This window comes from Mobula birostris, chromosome 15, assembly GCF_030028105.1.
Source record: "Mobula birostris isolate sMobBir1 chromosome 15, sMobBir1.hap1, whole genome shotgun sequence".
Classification (NCBI taxonomy): Eukaryota; Metazoa; Chordata; class Chondrichthyes; order Myliobatiformes; family Myliobatidae; genus Mobula; species Mobula birostris.
The window spans coordinates 33,394,180-33,407,492 of record NC_092384.1 but is presented as its reverse complement, the minus strand read 5'-3'; the positions used below and the strand labels follow the sequence as shown (position 1 = coordinate 33,407,492).

At 41.1% G+C, this 13,313-nt stretch overlaps 1 protein-coding gene across 6 annotated transcripts in view; it reads right to left on the bottom strand.

The window, feature by feature from the left end:
• The window catches only part of rpgrip1l (RPGRIP1 like), a 193,869-nt gene that overhangs the window by 158,388 nt on the left and 22,168 nt on the right, over positions 1 to 13,313 (bottom strand). For all 6 annotated transcript variants that reach the window (XM_072279557.1, XM_072279560.1, XM_072279561.1 and 3 more), the window contains one exon: positions 5,578 to 5,665. In XM_072279557.1, coding sequence (XP_072135658.1) covers positions 5,578 to 5,665 — 88 coding nt within the window. The remainder of the gene's footprint in view (positions 1 to 5,577; positions 5,666 to 13,313) is intronic.

The following is a 13,313-nucleotide window of genomic DNA, read 5'->3' as shown; positions in this document are numbered from 1 at the left end:
GCTGCTGTGCTTCCTCCATCTGGTCAGAGAGCAGGACTACGTCATCTGCAAAATCGAGATCTGTGAGTGTAGCTGGCCTGACCTTTTTGGTTCGCCCTGGTTTTATGGTAAAACCAAACTTGTCATGATCCTTGGTAGCTTGACGCAGAGCATAATCAAGGACGATTATAAAGATGTAAGGAGCAAATATGCCTTCTTTACTACTGTATCCACTTGCACAGCTACTTTCAGTGAACTATGGACCTGAACCCCAACATCCCTCTGTACCTCTGTCCCTCTCTGTTCTGGCTGGCCTAAGAATTCCTGAAAACCACTCCATCCTTCATTTTCTTGACCAAATGTTTTTATTTTGGATTCCAGAAATCTTCTTAAGTATGAGACTGCTGGCAACCCCATTCTTAATTGGCTGTTGCTTTTAGGTGGGACTACTGCTAAAATGCAACAAAATAAAATTCCAGTTATCTCTGGTGGCAAGTAGGTGTTTGTATCTTACTTCCCTCTTACAAACAATTCTTGTGCTTTCATACATGGTGCCCCCTGAGCTTACCCAAGCAGTGGATATTTTTCCCTGTGCCTAATTGCACTGGTTCTGGAACAGTCAGTGTTGAACACCATTTACTGCTCTCACTTTACTTTCACTCATTTCCGTGACTTTATTCATTTTAACACTAATCATATTACATACCAATTGGCTTCCCAGGCATAACTGCAAAATAACCTTGACTAAACTATTATACTCTGTTCAACTTGGGTACACTTTCCTCTGAGTTACTATGGTTCTACGTAATTGCCCAAATTTGTGGATTTTTCATTCCAATACCTATGCCCACCAATCTGCCTCTGATTCCTTTATGTCTGTTTATATCTGCATTATATAGCCTTGTTGAATTTTCTAACCTTGCTTCATAGCTGACTATATCCTGGAGAGCAAGAACCCAAATTCCTTTATTCTCTCTAATGCTGGGATGCATTGAGATTCTCATTTCAAAAGACTCAACATTTTAACATGTTAACAATGTACTTTCTTCAAAATGCCTCAAGAAGCTGACATCCAACATTAAGGATCCTCACCATCCAGGAGGTGCCCTCTTCTCATTGCTAACATTAGGGAGGAGGAACAGGAGCTAGAAAACATACACTCGATATTTTAGGAACAGCTTCTTCCCCTCCACCATCAGATTTCTGAACAGTTGATGAACACTACCATTTACCTACTTAGTACTTGGTATTTATATTTTACTATATTTATAATCGTACCTTAAAGTGTTTTTTTATGTATTGCATTGTACTGTTACCACAAAATTACAAATTTCATGATAAAGCTGAGTATTTCCAGCATCTTATGATGATAATAAACCTGATTCTTATTCTAATAATCTGAATTAACTACAGATAATTGAATACTTTGTAATGATATAATAAAATGTTATCCTTCTGTGTCAAACCTAGTAAAGAACTGTATTTAAATTTCTATCCCCCTTAACAATAAGTATTCCTGCTTGAGTACTGTTGGGGGGGGGATGGGCTACCTGGGGGAAGCAACTATGGTTGTGCCTCTGGCACAGAGTCTGGCCCTGTGGCTCAGAATAATAGGGAAAGCAAGAGGATAGCAGCAATGACAGGCGACTCTATAGTTACGGGCTCAGACAGGCGATTCTGTGGACGTAGGAAAGAAACGCGGATGGTAGCTTGCCTCCCAGATGCCAGGGTCCGGGGTGTTTCTGATCACATCCACGATGTCTTGAAGTGGGGAGGAGAACAGCCAGAGGTCATGGTATGTATTGGCACCAATGACATAGGTAGGAAAAGGGAGGAGGTCCTGAAAACAGACCACAGGGAGTTAGGACAGAAGTTGAGAAGCAGGACCTCAAAGGTAGTAATCTCAGCATTACTGTCTGTGTCACGTGACAGTGAGTATAGGAATCGAATGAGATGGAGAATAAGTGCATGGCTGAAGGATTGGAGCAAGGGGCAGGGATTCAGATATCTGGATCACTGGGACCTCTTCTAGGGCAGGTGTGACTTGTACAAAAAGGACGGGTTGCACTTGAATCCAAGGGGGACCAATATCCTGGCGGGAAGGTTTGCTAAGGCTATTGGGGAGAGTTTAAACTAGAATTGCTGGGGGGTGGGAACTGAACTGAAGTGACAGAGGAAAGAGAGGTTGGCTCACAAATAGAGAAAGCTTGGAGACAGTGCAAAAGGAAGGATAGGCAGGTGATAGAGAAGGGACACGTTCAGACCAATGGTTTGAGATGTGTCTATTTTAATGCGAGGAGTATTATGAATCAAGTGGATGAGCTTAGAACGTGGACCAGCACTTGGAGCTATGATGTTGTGGCCATTACAGAGACTTGGACAGTGCAGGGGCAGGAATGGCTACTTCAAGTGCCAGGCTTTAGATGTTTCAGAAAGGATAGGGAGTTTCAGAAAGAGGTGGAGGTGTGGCACTGTTGATCAGAGATAGTGTCACGGCTGCAGAAAAGGAGGAAGTCATGGAGGGGTTGTCTACGGAGTCTCTGTGGGTGGAAGTTAGGAATAGGCAGGGGTCAATAACTCTACTGGGTGTTTTTTATAGACCACCCAAGAGTAACAGGGACATCGAGGATCAGATAGGGAGACAGATTCTGGAAAGGGGTAATAATAACAGGGTTGTTGTGGTGGGAGATTTTAATTTCCAAATATTGAATAATAATAATAGGCATCTCCCTATAGTGAGCGGTTTAGATGGGGTAGAGTTTGTTAGGTGTGTTCAGGAAGGTTTCTTGACACAATATGTAGACAAGCGTACAAGAGAAGAGGCTGTACTTGATATGGTATTGGGAAATGAACCTGGTCAGGTGTCAGGTCTCTCAGTGGTCACAATTCTATCTACTTTACCATAGCATTGGAGAGGAATAGGAACAGACAAGTTAGGGAAACGTTTAACTAGATTAAGGGGAAATATGAGGCTATCAGGCAGCAACTTGGAAGCATAAATTGGAAACAGATGTTCTCATGGAAACGTACGGAAGAAATGTGGCAAATATTCAGGGGATATTTCCGTGGGATTCTGAGTGGGTACGTTCCAATGAGACATGGAAAGGATGGTAGGGTACAAGATCTGTGGTGTACAAAGGTTGTTGTAAATCTAGTCAAGAAGAAAGGAAGAGCTTACGAAAGGTTCAAAAACCTAGGTAATGATAGGAATCTAGATTATAAGGCCAGCCGGAAGGAGCTTAGGAATGAAATTAGGAGAGCCAGAAGGAGCCATGAGAAGACCTTGGCAGACAAGATTAAGGAAAACCCCAAGGCATTCTACAAATATGTGAAGAGCAAGAGGATAAGACGTGAGAGAATAGGACCAATCAAGTGTGACAGTGGAAAAGTGTGTATGGAACCGGAGGAAATAGCGGAGGTACTTAATGAATACTTTGCTTCAGTATTCATTACGGAAAAGGGTCTTGGCGATTGTAGGGATGACTTGCAGTAGACTGAAAAGTGTGGAGAGGCATAATATAATTAGGAATAGTCAGCATGCTTTGTCAAAGGCAGGTCGTGCCTTATGAGCCTGGTTGAATTTTTTGAGGATGTGACTAAACATATTGATGAGGGTAGAGCTGTAGATGTAGTGTATATGGATTTTAGCAAGGCATTTGATAAGGTACCCCATGAAAGGCTTATTGAGAAAGTAAGGAGGCATGGGATCCAAGGGGACATTACTTTGTGGATCCAGAACAGGCTTGCCCACAGAAGGCAAAGAGTGGTTGTAGACGGGTCATATTCTGCATGGAGGCCGGTGACCAGTGGTGTGCCTCAGGGATCTGTTCTGGGACCGGTACACTTTGCAATTCTTATAAATGACCTGGATGAGGAAGTGGAGGGATGGGTTAGTAAATTTGCTGATGACACAAAGGTCGGGGGTATTGTGGATAGTGTGGAGGGCTGTCAGAGGTTACAATGGGACATTAATAGGATGCAAAACTGGGATAAGAAGTGGCAGATGGAGTTCAACCCAAATAAGTATGAAGTGGTTCATTTTGGTAGGGCAAATATAACGGCAGAATATAGCATTAATGGAAAGACTCTTGGCAGTGTGGAGGATTAGAGGGATCTTGGGGTCCGAATCCATAAGACACTCAAAGCTGCTGCGCAGGTTGACTGGGTGGTTAAGGAGGCATACGGTGCATTGGCCTTCATCAATCGTGGGATTGAGTGTAAGAGCCGAGAGGTAATGTTGTAGCCAGATAGGACCCTGGTCAGACCCCACTTGGAGTACTGTGCTCAATTCTGGTCACCTCACTACAGGAAGGACGTGGAAACCATAGAAAGGGTGCAGAGGAGATTTACAAGGATGTTGCCTGGATTGGGGAGCATGCCTTATGAGAATAGGTTGAGTGAACTTGACATTTTCTCCTTGGAGCGATGGAGGATGAGAGGTGACCTGATAGAGGTGTACAAGATAATGAGAGGCATTGATCGTGTGGATAGTCAGAGGCTTTTCCACAGAGCTGCAATGGCTAGCATGAGAGGGCATAGTTTTAAGGTGTTTGGAAGTAGATACAGAGGAGATGTCAGGGTTAAGTTGTTGTTTTTTTTAAAACGCAGAGAGTGTTGAGTGTGTGGAATGGGCTGCCAGGGGCGGTAGTGGAGGCGGAGGCGGAAACTATAGGGTCTTTTAAGAGACTCCTGGATGGCTACATGGAGCTCAGAAAAATAGAGGGCTATGGGTAAGGCCTAGGTGGTTCTAAGGTAGGGACATGTTCGACACAATTTTGTGGGCCGAAGGGCCTGTATTGTGCTGTAGGTTTTCTTTGTTTCTATGTTTCTATCTATTCAAATTCATCAGAGCTCACATTCTGGCTGGCAAACAAAGTGCATGCATGTGCATACAAAATTTAAAAAAAGTTTCCTTAAACTGTATCACAATGATGAACCTCCTCTAAAGATGAACTTCCATTGAGTTTAAAATCCACAATCTTTTGTGCATTCACACGTGATTCACCCCTCGCAGCTAGAGACCCATTTGATAGGTCTCATCTGTTTCTCCACATTATATTAGCATTAACAGCCACTGATTATTTATGAGAAATAGTTAATACTACAGAACAAAATATCCCTGAGGTGAATGGTCAAGGCTACTATTCTCAAAAAAAAATTATGATCCAGAATACAGATACCAATATTCTGACTCTATTGTTCTCCAAAGCAGACTAGTATGGATTAGGATCAAAGAACACAAGAATCACATATGGAGTTAGTTTAAGATAATATATTCTTAAATTTTCTTAATGCAAAATCTCCCTAACAGAAAAGGGAAGAAAGGAAATGTAAGTTTTAAAACAGCAATCAGAATGACTTCTGTTTAAGGTAACAGGATGTTACAGAGACACACAATCATGAAACAAGACTATATCTTTACTTGCACAAGGCAGGTGAAGGGTACAATCAGCACCAGCAAATATTCAATTGTGATGTTAATCAGTAAACCCTGACCACATGGATCAATGGTATCATAAAAGGATGATATTATGAGGTAAAACTAATGGATACATTGATCAAAGTATGCTCTAGTAATGATTAGCAGGTGCTCCAAACCTTGCACTGCACCAGTTCCAGCCAGGCTCATGCCTACATCCTTCACAGGGAGGTCTCCTGCTGTCTCATCAGCTAGGCCTGACATGGTCTGTGAATGAAAAAGGACAAATTATATTTGAATGTTTCTCATCCCCACCTCGTACCAAACATCATAAGATTTTATCCTTGAACAGATGGATTCATCTTATTTTATGGCTTTTCATTACAGAGATTTCATGTATTGAAACAGAGGTTCTTTAAGTAATCAAATTGCATTGAAAGTGCTGCACAGACACATCTACATACATATACACTTTGTTTAAAAGCTATGTGTTCTAAAACCTTTCATCTGTACCTTAGATAAATTATAAAAGCAAAGCTTACAATTACTTTGTTCTACATTATGAAATAACCAAGTCCAGCTTTAAAACCTTTACCACCTGTTCCACATGTGGAGTACTTCCACGCAAATTTTTTTTTAAGTATTTGCCAACCCAGGTGTTTCTTCCTTTACAAGATGTTTTACCTCATGCTGCAGTCTCTGCAAAGTAAAATGCATATATGCTGTGTTGAAGTTCACACACCAATTGAGAATTATAATTAAAGCCACACAATAATACACAAATACTGTTTTCACGAAAAAAGTGGATTCCAACAGTAACTATGTAGGTTACACACATAATATTTTTTAAACTGCCAGAAAATTTAATAGGAAATCTATTTAAGTAGTAGCATAACGTTAATGGTACCAATGAATTTTTGTGGCAACCAAACATATTTTCTTGGTGCTAAGTATGTCAATATAGTCAATTAGGATAATTAACTTACATTGGAACAGAAGGAGATTGGAAAAACAGAAGTTGTCAGTCTTCTCAAATCTGAAACACTGATCAATTGCCCACAGTGGTCATAGATAATTAAAACAATGCAGGGTGAGGAAGGTATTTTAATGCCTTTCAGAACTGATTTACAACAAAGCTCTCGGATTGGATCCAGCCCATGGGATGGCCTCCTGTGGTCTGAGATCACTTGTTATTCCAGCCACCCTGTAAGTTCCATTTCTGTCCTGTTTGGTAACTTGCTATGTTAGCTGCCCAGTCACGTGGTTGAAAATACCTGCAACAACCCCACATTCTTAAAAAAGGCTGCTTTTTGGCAAAATCTGGTAGAAGTACTTGGGCCATATATATGTTCCCAGAGCATCTTGATGCCAGACCCAGGAACCTTGGGCCAGATACCCAGAACCAGGAACAATTTCAAACCCTATTTCTTGCTTGAACCTCTTTCCAAGTCCATACCAAGCCCTGAATACAGCTGTGCTATACCAGTGAGTGGAGGTCTTGACTCTAAATACCACAGTAGTACTAGTTAGCTCAGATTTCCCAAAGACACTAGATGCAATTTCAATAAGATCTTTTAAGAGCTGGAATAGACATAATCTACTGTAAGTTTCTCTGAATGATCATTCTTATAAACCACCACACTTGTATAATAAAGGAGCATGCACAGAAAATGCACAGTGCCTATTGAAGGTGGAGAGGGAGGAATTGTAGTTAACATCTTGACTTTGTACAGTGGGAAACATTTGTCCTCAGAAGATGGAGACAAAAAGCAATCCCATTTCCCACTTATTGTTTGGAACCTGTTCTCTCTTACAAGAACATCAGCTTTACCCAATTTTCCTACACTAGGGATAGCAATCTAAGAACTGCATATCTTTGGGATGTTGTAAGAAAATGGAACAACAGAATAAAAAGAGAATAAAAAGAGCATGCAAGCACTCTGCGGACAGGATGGGAGATCAGGATCAAACCTAGCTTGTTGGAATTGTGAGGCAGTAGAACTACTGCTGACCCAATGTGCTGCTCTAGTTTTAGCATACTGTTTGCAAATAAACTGAGTATTGTTCATGCCAATTTATTGTTATTTTTCATCTGTCATTTCTATTGCCCATCTTTCAAAGATAAGGGTATAGATTTAAGGATTAAGTTTTGGACAAATGATACAAGGGAGAAGGAGCAGTACAGTTCAAGTACAGGCTCCTCAGGCCATGGTGTTTGTGTAGATGCGAGAGACTTTTTTTAATAAAATACTTCAAAATAAGAACTCCATCAGTAAAATACCAATAATCCAGAACACCTGGGATTTTGGTGCTGTCAAACAAGCAGATTTTCCTGACGATTGTACGCATTTCTATTACTATCTTAAAACTCTTTAAATTCACCCTTAAGATGTTCATCATCATCATCATCATCATCATGTGCTGTGTGTGTGATCATGACCATGATTGATTTTGGACATGACATGCACCAGCTGCTGAGATGACCATCCACCACCTGCTTCCATGGCTTCACATGATCCAAACTGGGGGGCTAAGTTGGTGCTACACCTTGCCTAAGGGTGACCTGCAGGCTAGTGGAGGAAAGGAGCATCTTACACCTCCTTTGGTAGAGATGTATCTCTACCCTGTCACCCATTTAAGATGTTACACAGTAAAATCACGAATTGTGGAGTTCAGTTTGAAGTTGGAGCAAATGACTGAATCTGCTGTTGGGAGTTGCTCTCAGGCATGAAGGGAGACAGAGATGTCAGGAAGTGATGAAGAAGACAGGAGATGGTATTGGGTGATGTGACTTCCATGGAGAAAGGCAAATTGCAGGTTTCTGGGCAACAGAAAAATAATTGGTGAATTGAGGATTGTGGCTTATCATCCAGTGATAAAGGCAGTAGACAGGATTTAATAAAAGAAGAAGGGAAGAGTTTAAGGTATTGCTGAATGTGGACCTGTTTCTAACATCAATCCACTTAGATTAACTGAGCATTTGAAAAAAAAAAGCGTTAGGAGATATTGAGATATCAAGAGATGGGTACATTCTTTGTGTTTTGTAAAGATTGTAAGTAATGTGAGAAAGATTTAGGGATAAAGCTGTGGAAGGGAGGGAGGTAACCATCGGAGTGCCTCTAGATGTATCCATGCACTACTAAGTTAAAAATAATTTGATCGATGAAATGTTGTGGACACTAAACGTTTAAGACTTTTGTGGTGGAGTAAGAACAGATAGCTTATTGGTGTTGATTAAATTTGATGGAAAAAGTTTGCCAGATAGGATTCATTTAGGTTATATGAGTTACATGGTTTGAGTCTATGTACTGGCCCCTCTGAGATGTTTTCAGTGCCAGATGTTTGGTCATGTGGCAGGTCTGTGTAGGGGTAAAAACTGATGTTGTAGATGTGCTGGAGAACATGATTATGGTAATTGTGGAGAAGGCATTAGACCAAATTGTAGCAGTTGTGGAGGGGAACAAAGCTCGGCTTATGCAGGGTGTCCTGTATATAAGAAAATTGTTTGGATAGAAATGGGCATATCATATGCAGAAGCACTTAAGAAAGTACAGAAGAATGTGTCAATTGGTCCAATTAATATTCAGAATACAGATATATTAAAGTCAGTGTATAAAGCACATGATGTTAGAACAAAGGGTTCCTTGATTGTTGATAAATTAATATTTATTATTTTTATGGCAGATGTGGTAAATTGTACAGCACAAACTAAAAGTAGGACAGAAAAATATAAAATTATATTAAAAGTTGCAGAAAAAACATCTAGAGATAAAAGACTTAACTCCAGAAGATATTAATGATGCTTTCCAAGGAGAAGTAAATAATATTCAACTTCAAAGAAAGGTTCTTAAACTTTTCTCTTTTTTTTATATATAATGCAATGCTAGAAATTTGTTAGCTAACGTTCAGGAGAATTTAACGCTCATAGTACTATGTGGGGTTGTAGCAATGTTCCCTCTAATTTGTAATGACGAAAATGTCCTGCCGTGCAACTTTTGCCCAGTGACAACATTATAAATAAGCCAATTCTAAAAGCTGCAGAGAACTCATTGCAAACTCCATGTTCTCAACATTGTCGGCATCAGAAACCAGGTAAGAAAATGTAATCGTATGCGATCATGAAATATACTTAGCATGCAAATGAGGTAGAGGGTGAGCAATTTAAATTCCTGTGTGTGCTGGTAGTAAAACATGCAAATGTGTGACACGCACACCCCTCAGAGGGAACATTGGATTGTAGTGACACAAATCCGAAAGGGTGGTGATGGACAACTTTCTGGAAGAAAAGTATTCGGTGCGCTTGAATGATGCTCAGCAGGTGGCAGTAATGCATCTTATGTTGGTCTGCCGACCGCCATTAAACATAACGATAAGAAAATGAATTACCCAATGCACTAGGCAAGTTGAAAGGGACTGCAGGAATTGGGCCCCAGTGAGTGATAAGGGAGTATAGAAATGAAGCTCCTTTACGTTAAAGGGAGTGCGGAAATCAAAGCTCCAGTGTGTTGAAGGGTGTGCAGAAAGTATGACTCCAGTGAATGGGGAGTGTGAGGGACTAGAATCCTGGTGAATGGAAAGGGAGTGTGAGAATTGGGAATCAGGTGAATAGAGAGGGCATGTGGGAGCTGGAACCCAGGTGTGTAGAAAGGGAAGTATGGAAATTGAATTGGTGAGTGGAAATGAAACATGGAAACCAGGAACTGAAAGTGAGTGCAGAAACTAGGATACGTCTGAAAGGGGGGATGGGAAATTAGATTAGATTCAACTTTACTGTCATTGTGCCGAGTACAGATACAAGGCCAATGAAATGCATTTAGCATCTGGGCAGAAATGCAAAGAATAGTGTTATTTACAAAATAACTGCGAATAAAAAAAGTGCTACGGCACACAAATATAAAAGTACTGAGACAGTACAATACGGATGCAATACTGCTTAGCGCTGTGATGAGAGGTTCAGCAGCGTCACAGCCTCAGGGAAGAAGCTCTTCTTGTGCCTGCTGGTGTGGGAGCTGAGGCACCTGTAGCGCCTACCGGATGGGAAGAGAGTAAGAAGTCCATGGTTAGGGTGAGATGCATCCTTGATAATGCTTTTTGCCCTGCCCAGGCAGCGTTTATGGTAGATGTTCTCAATGGCGGGCAATTGGGTGCCGATAATGTGCCAAGGTAAGTGGAAAGGGAACATGGTAAACATTACACAGTAAGCTAGATACCAAACCAGCAGGATTTCCAATCAACTGGATTGTAGCCTAAGATTGTTTTACCTGTTACGTACCCCGTAACTGGGTTGCCAAACCAGCAGAAATGGAACGCTCGTTGGAGTCTGTGATTACTAGGAACTAATAAAGTTTTGTTAAAGAAATAAGTAACATAGTACTCTAATCGTAAGGATATAAATGTAACAGGTTAGCAATGATAATACATACATATACACAGAACTATGGTAATAGGAATCAACCAAGCTCTATCGCAGTCTAGGGGTAAAATGATCAGTCTTAAGTGAAGCAGAGTTCAGTTCAGTTTAGTGCAGTTCAAAGTAATTGCTGCTGTTGTACCGTTGGGGGGGGGGGAGAAGACAGAGAGAGAGAGATAGAGAGAGAGAGAGAGAGAGAGATAGAGAGAGAGAGAGAGAGATATGCAATTGGTTTCAGGCAGACCTTTTGATGTCTTCGCAGTTGGTTTCGGCCAGACCTTTTGATGTCTTCTAATCCTGCTGTGGTCACCAACTGTGACCCCTCCGTTCCGGATACGATCGTTCTTCGGCAGTGAACCCGGCACCCAGGCAAGGGCGGACACACACCCCAGGTTCCCACCGATCGTAACTTTACACCCTGTGAGCCTCTGATCGGTTCCCGCGAACTGGTCCTCCAAACTCCCACCACTTGTGGGGGCACACTGCTCTTTCCAGGGTCTTGTGGCGTGTCTCGTGCCTTAGCAAACCTGCTCCTTTTATCCCCCTGCTGGGGTATCACCTGTCCATCAAACTTCAAACAGTTCAGGTTCAAAGCAACCGGTCTGTCAATATCTGAATTGTGTTTCTTTCCCGTTAATCTCTCTCTTCTCTCTCATTAGCACTTTGAATGTTTCTCCATTGTCTTCTGTTATCTCTCTCATTAGCATCATCCGTCTGGTAGCTCTGCTTGGCGTCACACATGACATACCATACAGGTACTTACTTTTTTTACAATACAGAAGCAGGTTAATCTGCCCATTGAGTCATGCCAGCTCCTGCAAAATAAATCCATCAGCCCTATTTCCTCCTCCATTTTTTCCCTGTACTCTTGCCCCACTTTTTCTCACATGCCCATCAACTCCTCTGCAGTTCCACCACCAGTTGCCTACACGAAAGGGAAATTTACCGTGGCCAGTTAAACTACCAGCATGTCTTTCTGATGTGAGGGTGGGGAACTGGAACATCCAGCAGAAATCTTTGATGCCATAGGAAGAATGTCTAAACTCTATTCAGACAGTACCCATAATCAGGAATGAATTGAGATCCTGAAACTGACAGGAAGTGTCATTAACTGCTGTGCCACTAAGTAACCTGAGGAAAATAAAACTTCTAGGATGTTGGAGAAAGAAATGTGCCACTAAGTAACCTGAGGAAAATAAAACTTCTAGGATGTTGGAGAAAGAAAGAGGGGAATGGAACAGATGAAATTGCCTTTCTAACAATTAGCACTGACCAGATAGTCTCTTCTGTGCTTTATAAGAACAGAGGGGAAATGAAAAAAATATCTTGCACTTAGGTGTCACATTCTGGAATGAACTGTGTAGGAGCCATGCATCTGTTCTCTATTTGCATTGTATTCTGTGTTGCACGTTTATTATATTTATTATGGTAACTAGTCCCATGAGGGGTGTGGTAAAAATGAAGGGAGTTGCGTCTCCATTCTTTGTTCTTTGCAGTTTGTAGTAGCTTGGTACCGAAGGTGGTCGTATCTTTTGCTGACCCTTCACTAATGCTCAATTATGCTAAGCTTACACATGGGTATGTTTAGGTTGAATTATGTCAAGACTGTATGTTTGCTAATTCCTAACAAAGGATTGAATAAAGGATTTGACTTTGGGAGCAATCACTACAGGAGTAAGGGTGTGTCATGCAAGTTTAACAAATTTGGAGGGTTACGGGCAGCGGCAACTGTTTTAGTTTGGTTTGGAGGCCACACATTGTGTGACAGAGGATGGTGGATATCCATTTAATAGTAACTCTCAAATGGAAATTGAACATACACTTAAAGGGAATAAATATGTGAAACTATGGAAAAAGAATGGCATGAAGGATGAACAGCTCATTCAAAACACCTGCACAGTCACAATAGACTGAATACCCTGAACGGATACATCACAATTCTATGAATAGCTTATAGAAGGAATTTTGGATAATTGGGAGGCTGATAACTGCATTGCAATTTAGAGCTTCGTTTTAAAGCTTATGTTAAATTGTACTTATTAAAGACAGATGCTACTTTTTAACCAAAGAAACTCATCTTGCATGTTAATAGATCATGTCTAAAGATCCCTGCTATAGAATGAGTGCATGGACACTTTATTTATTTGTTTAATGTAGATAAACGCACCATGATACTCAAAGTGACGGGAATAAATGATGAAAGCTACGAGTATTGAAAGGGGAGTAAAGATGTCTAGAGTTGGGTAGAGATTTGCTTTTTGATAAATCCTTGAAAGATGCCCTGCTTCAAATAGAGATAAGAAAATAGCACTGTGAGGTTTGAATCATCTGCCATCAATAACAAAGGAGGGCTGGGTGTATCAGACTACTGTATCAGGATGAACAATCATCATCATCATCATCATCAGGTGCCATGCCCAGTTTGAGCTTTGACTGCCATGGCCCACACACTCCTGTTTCGGGTCAAGTGGATCAATTCATTGGTATTCATTTCTAGTTCTCTGG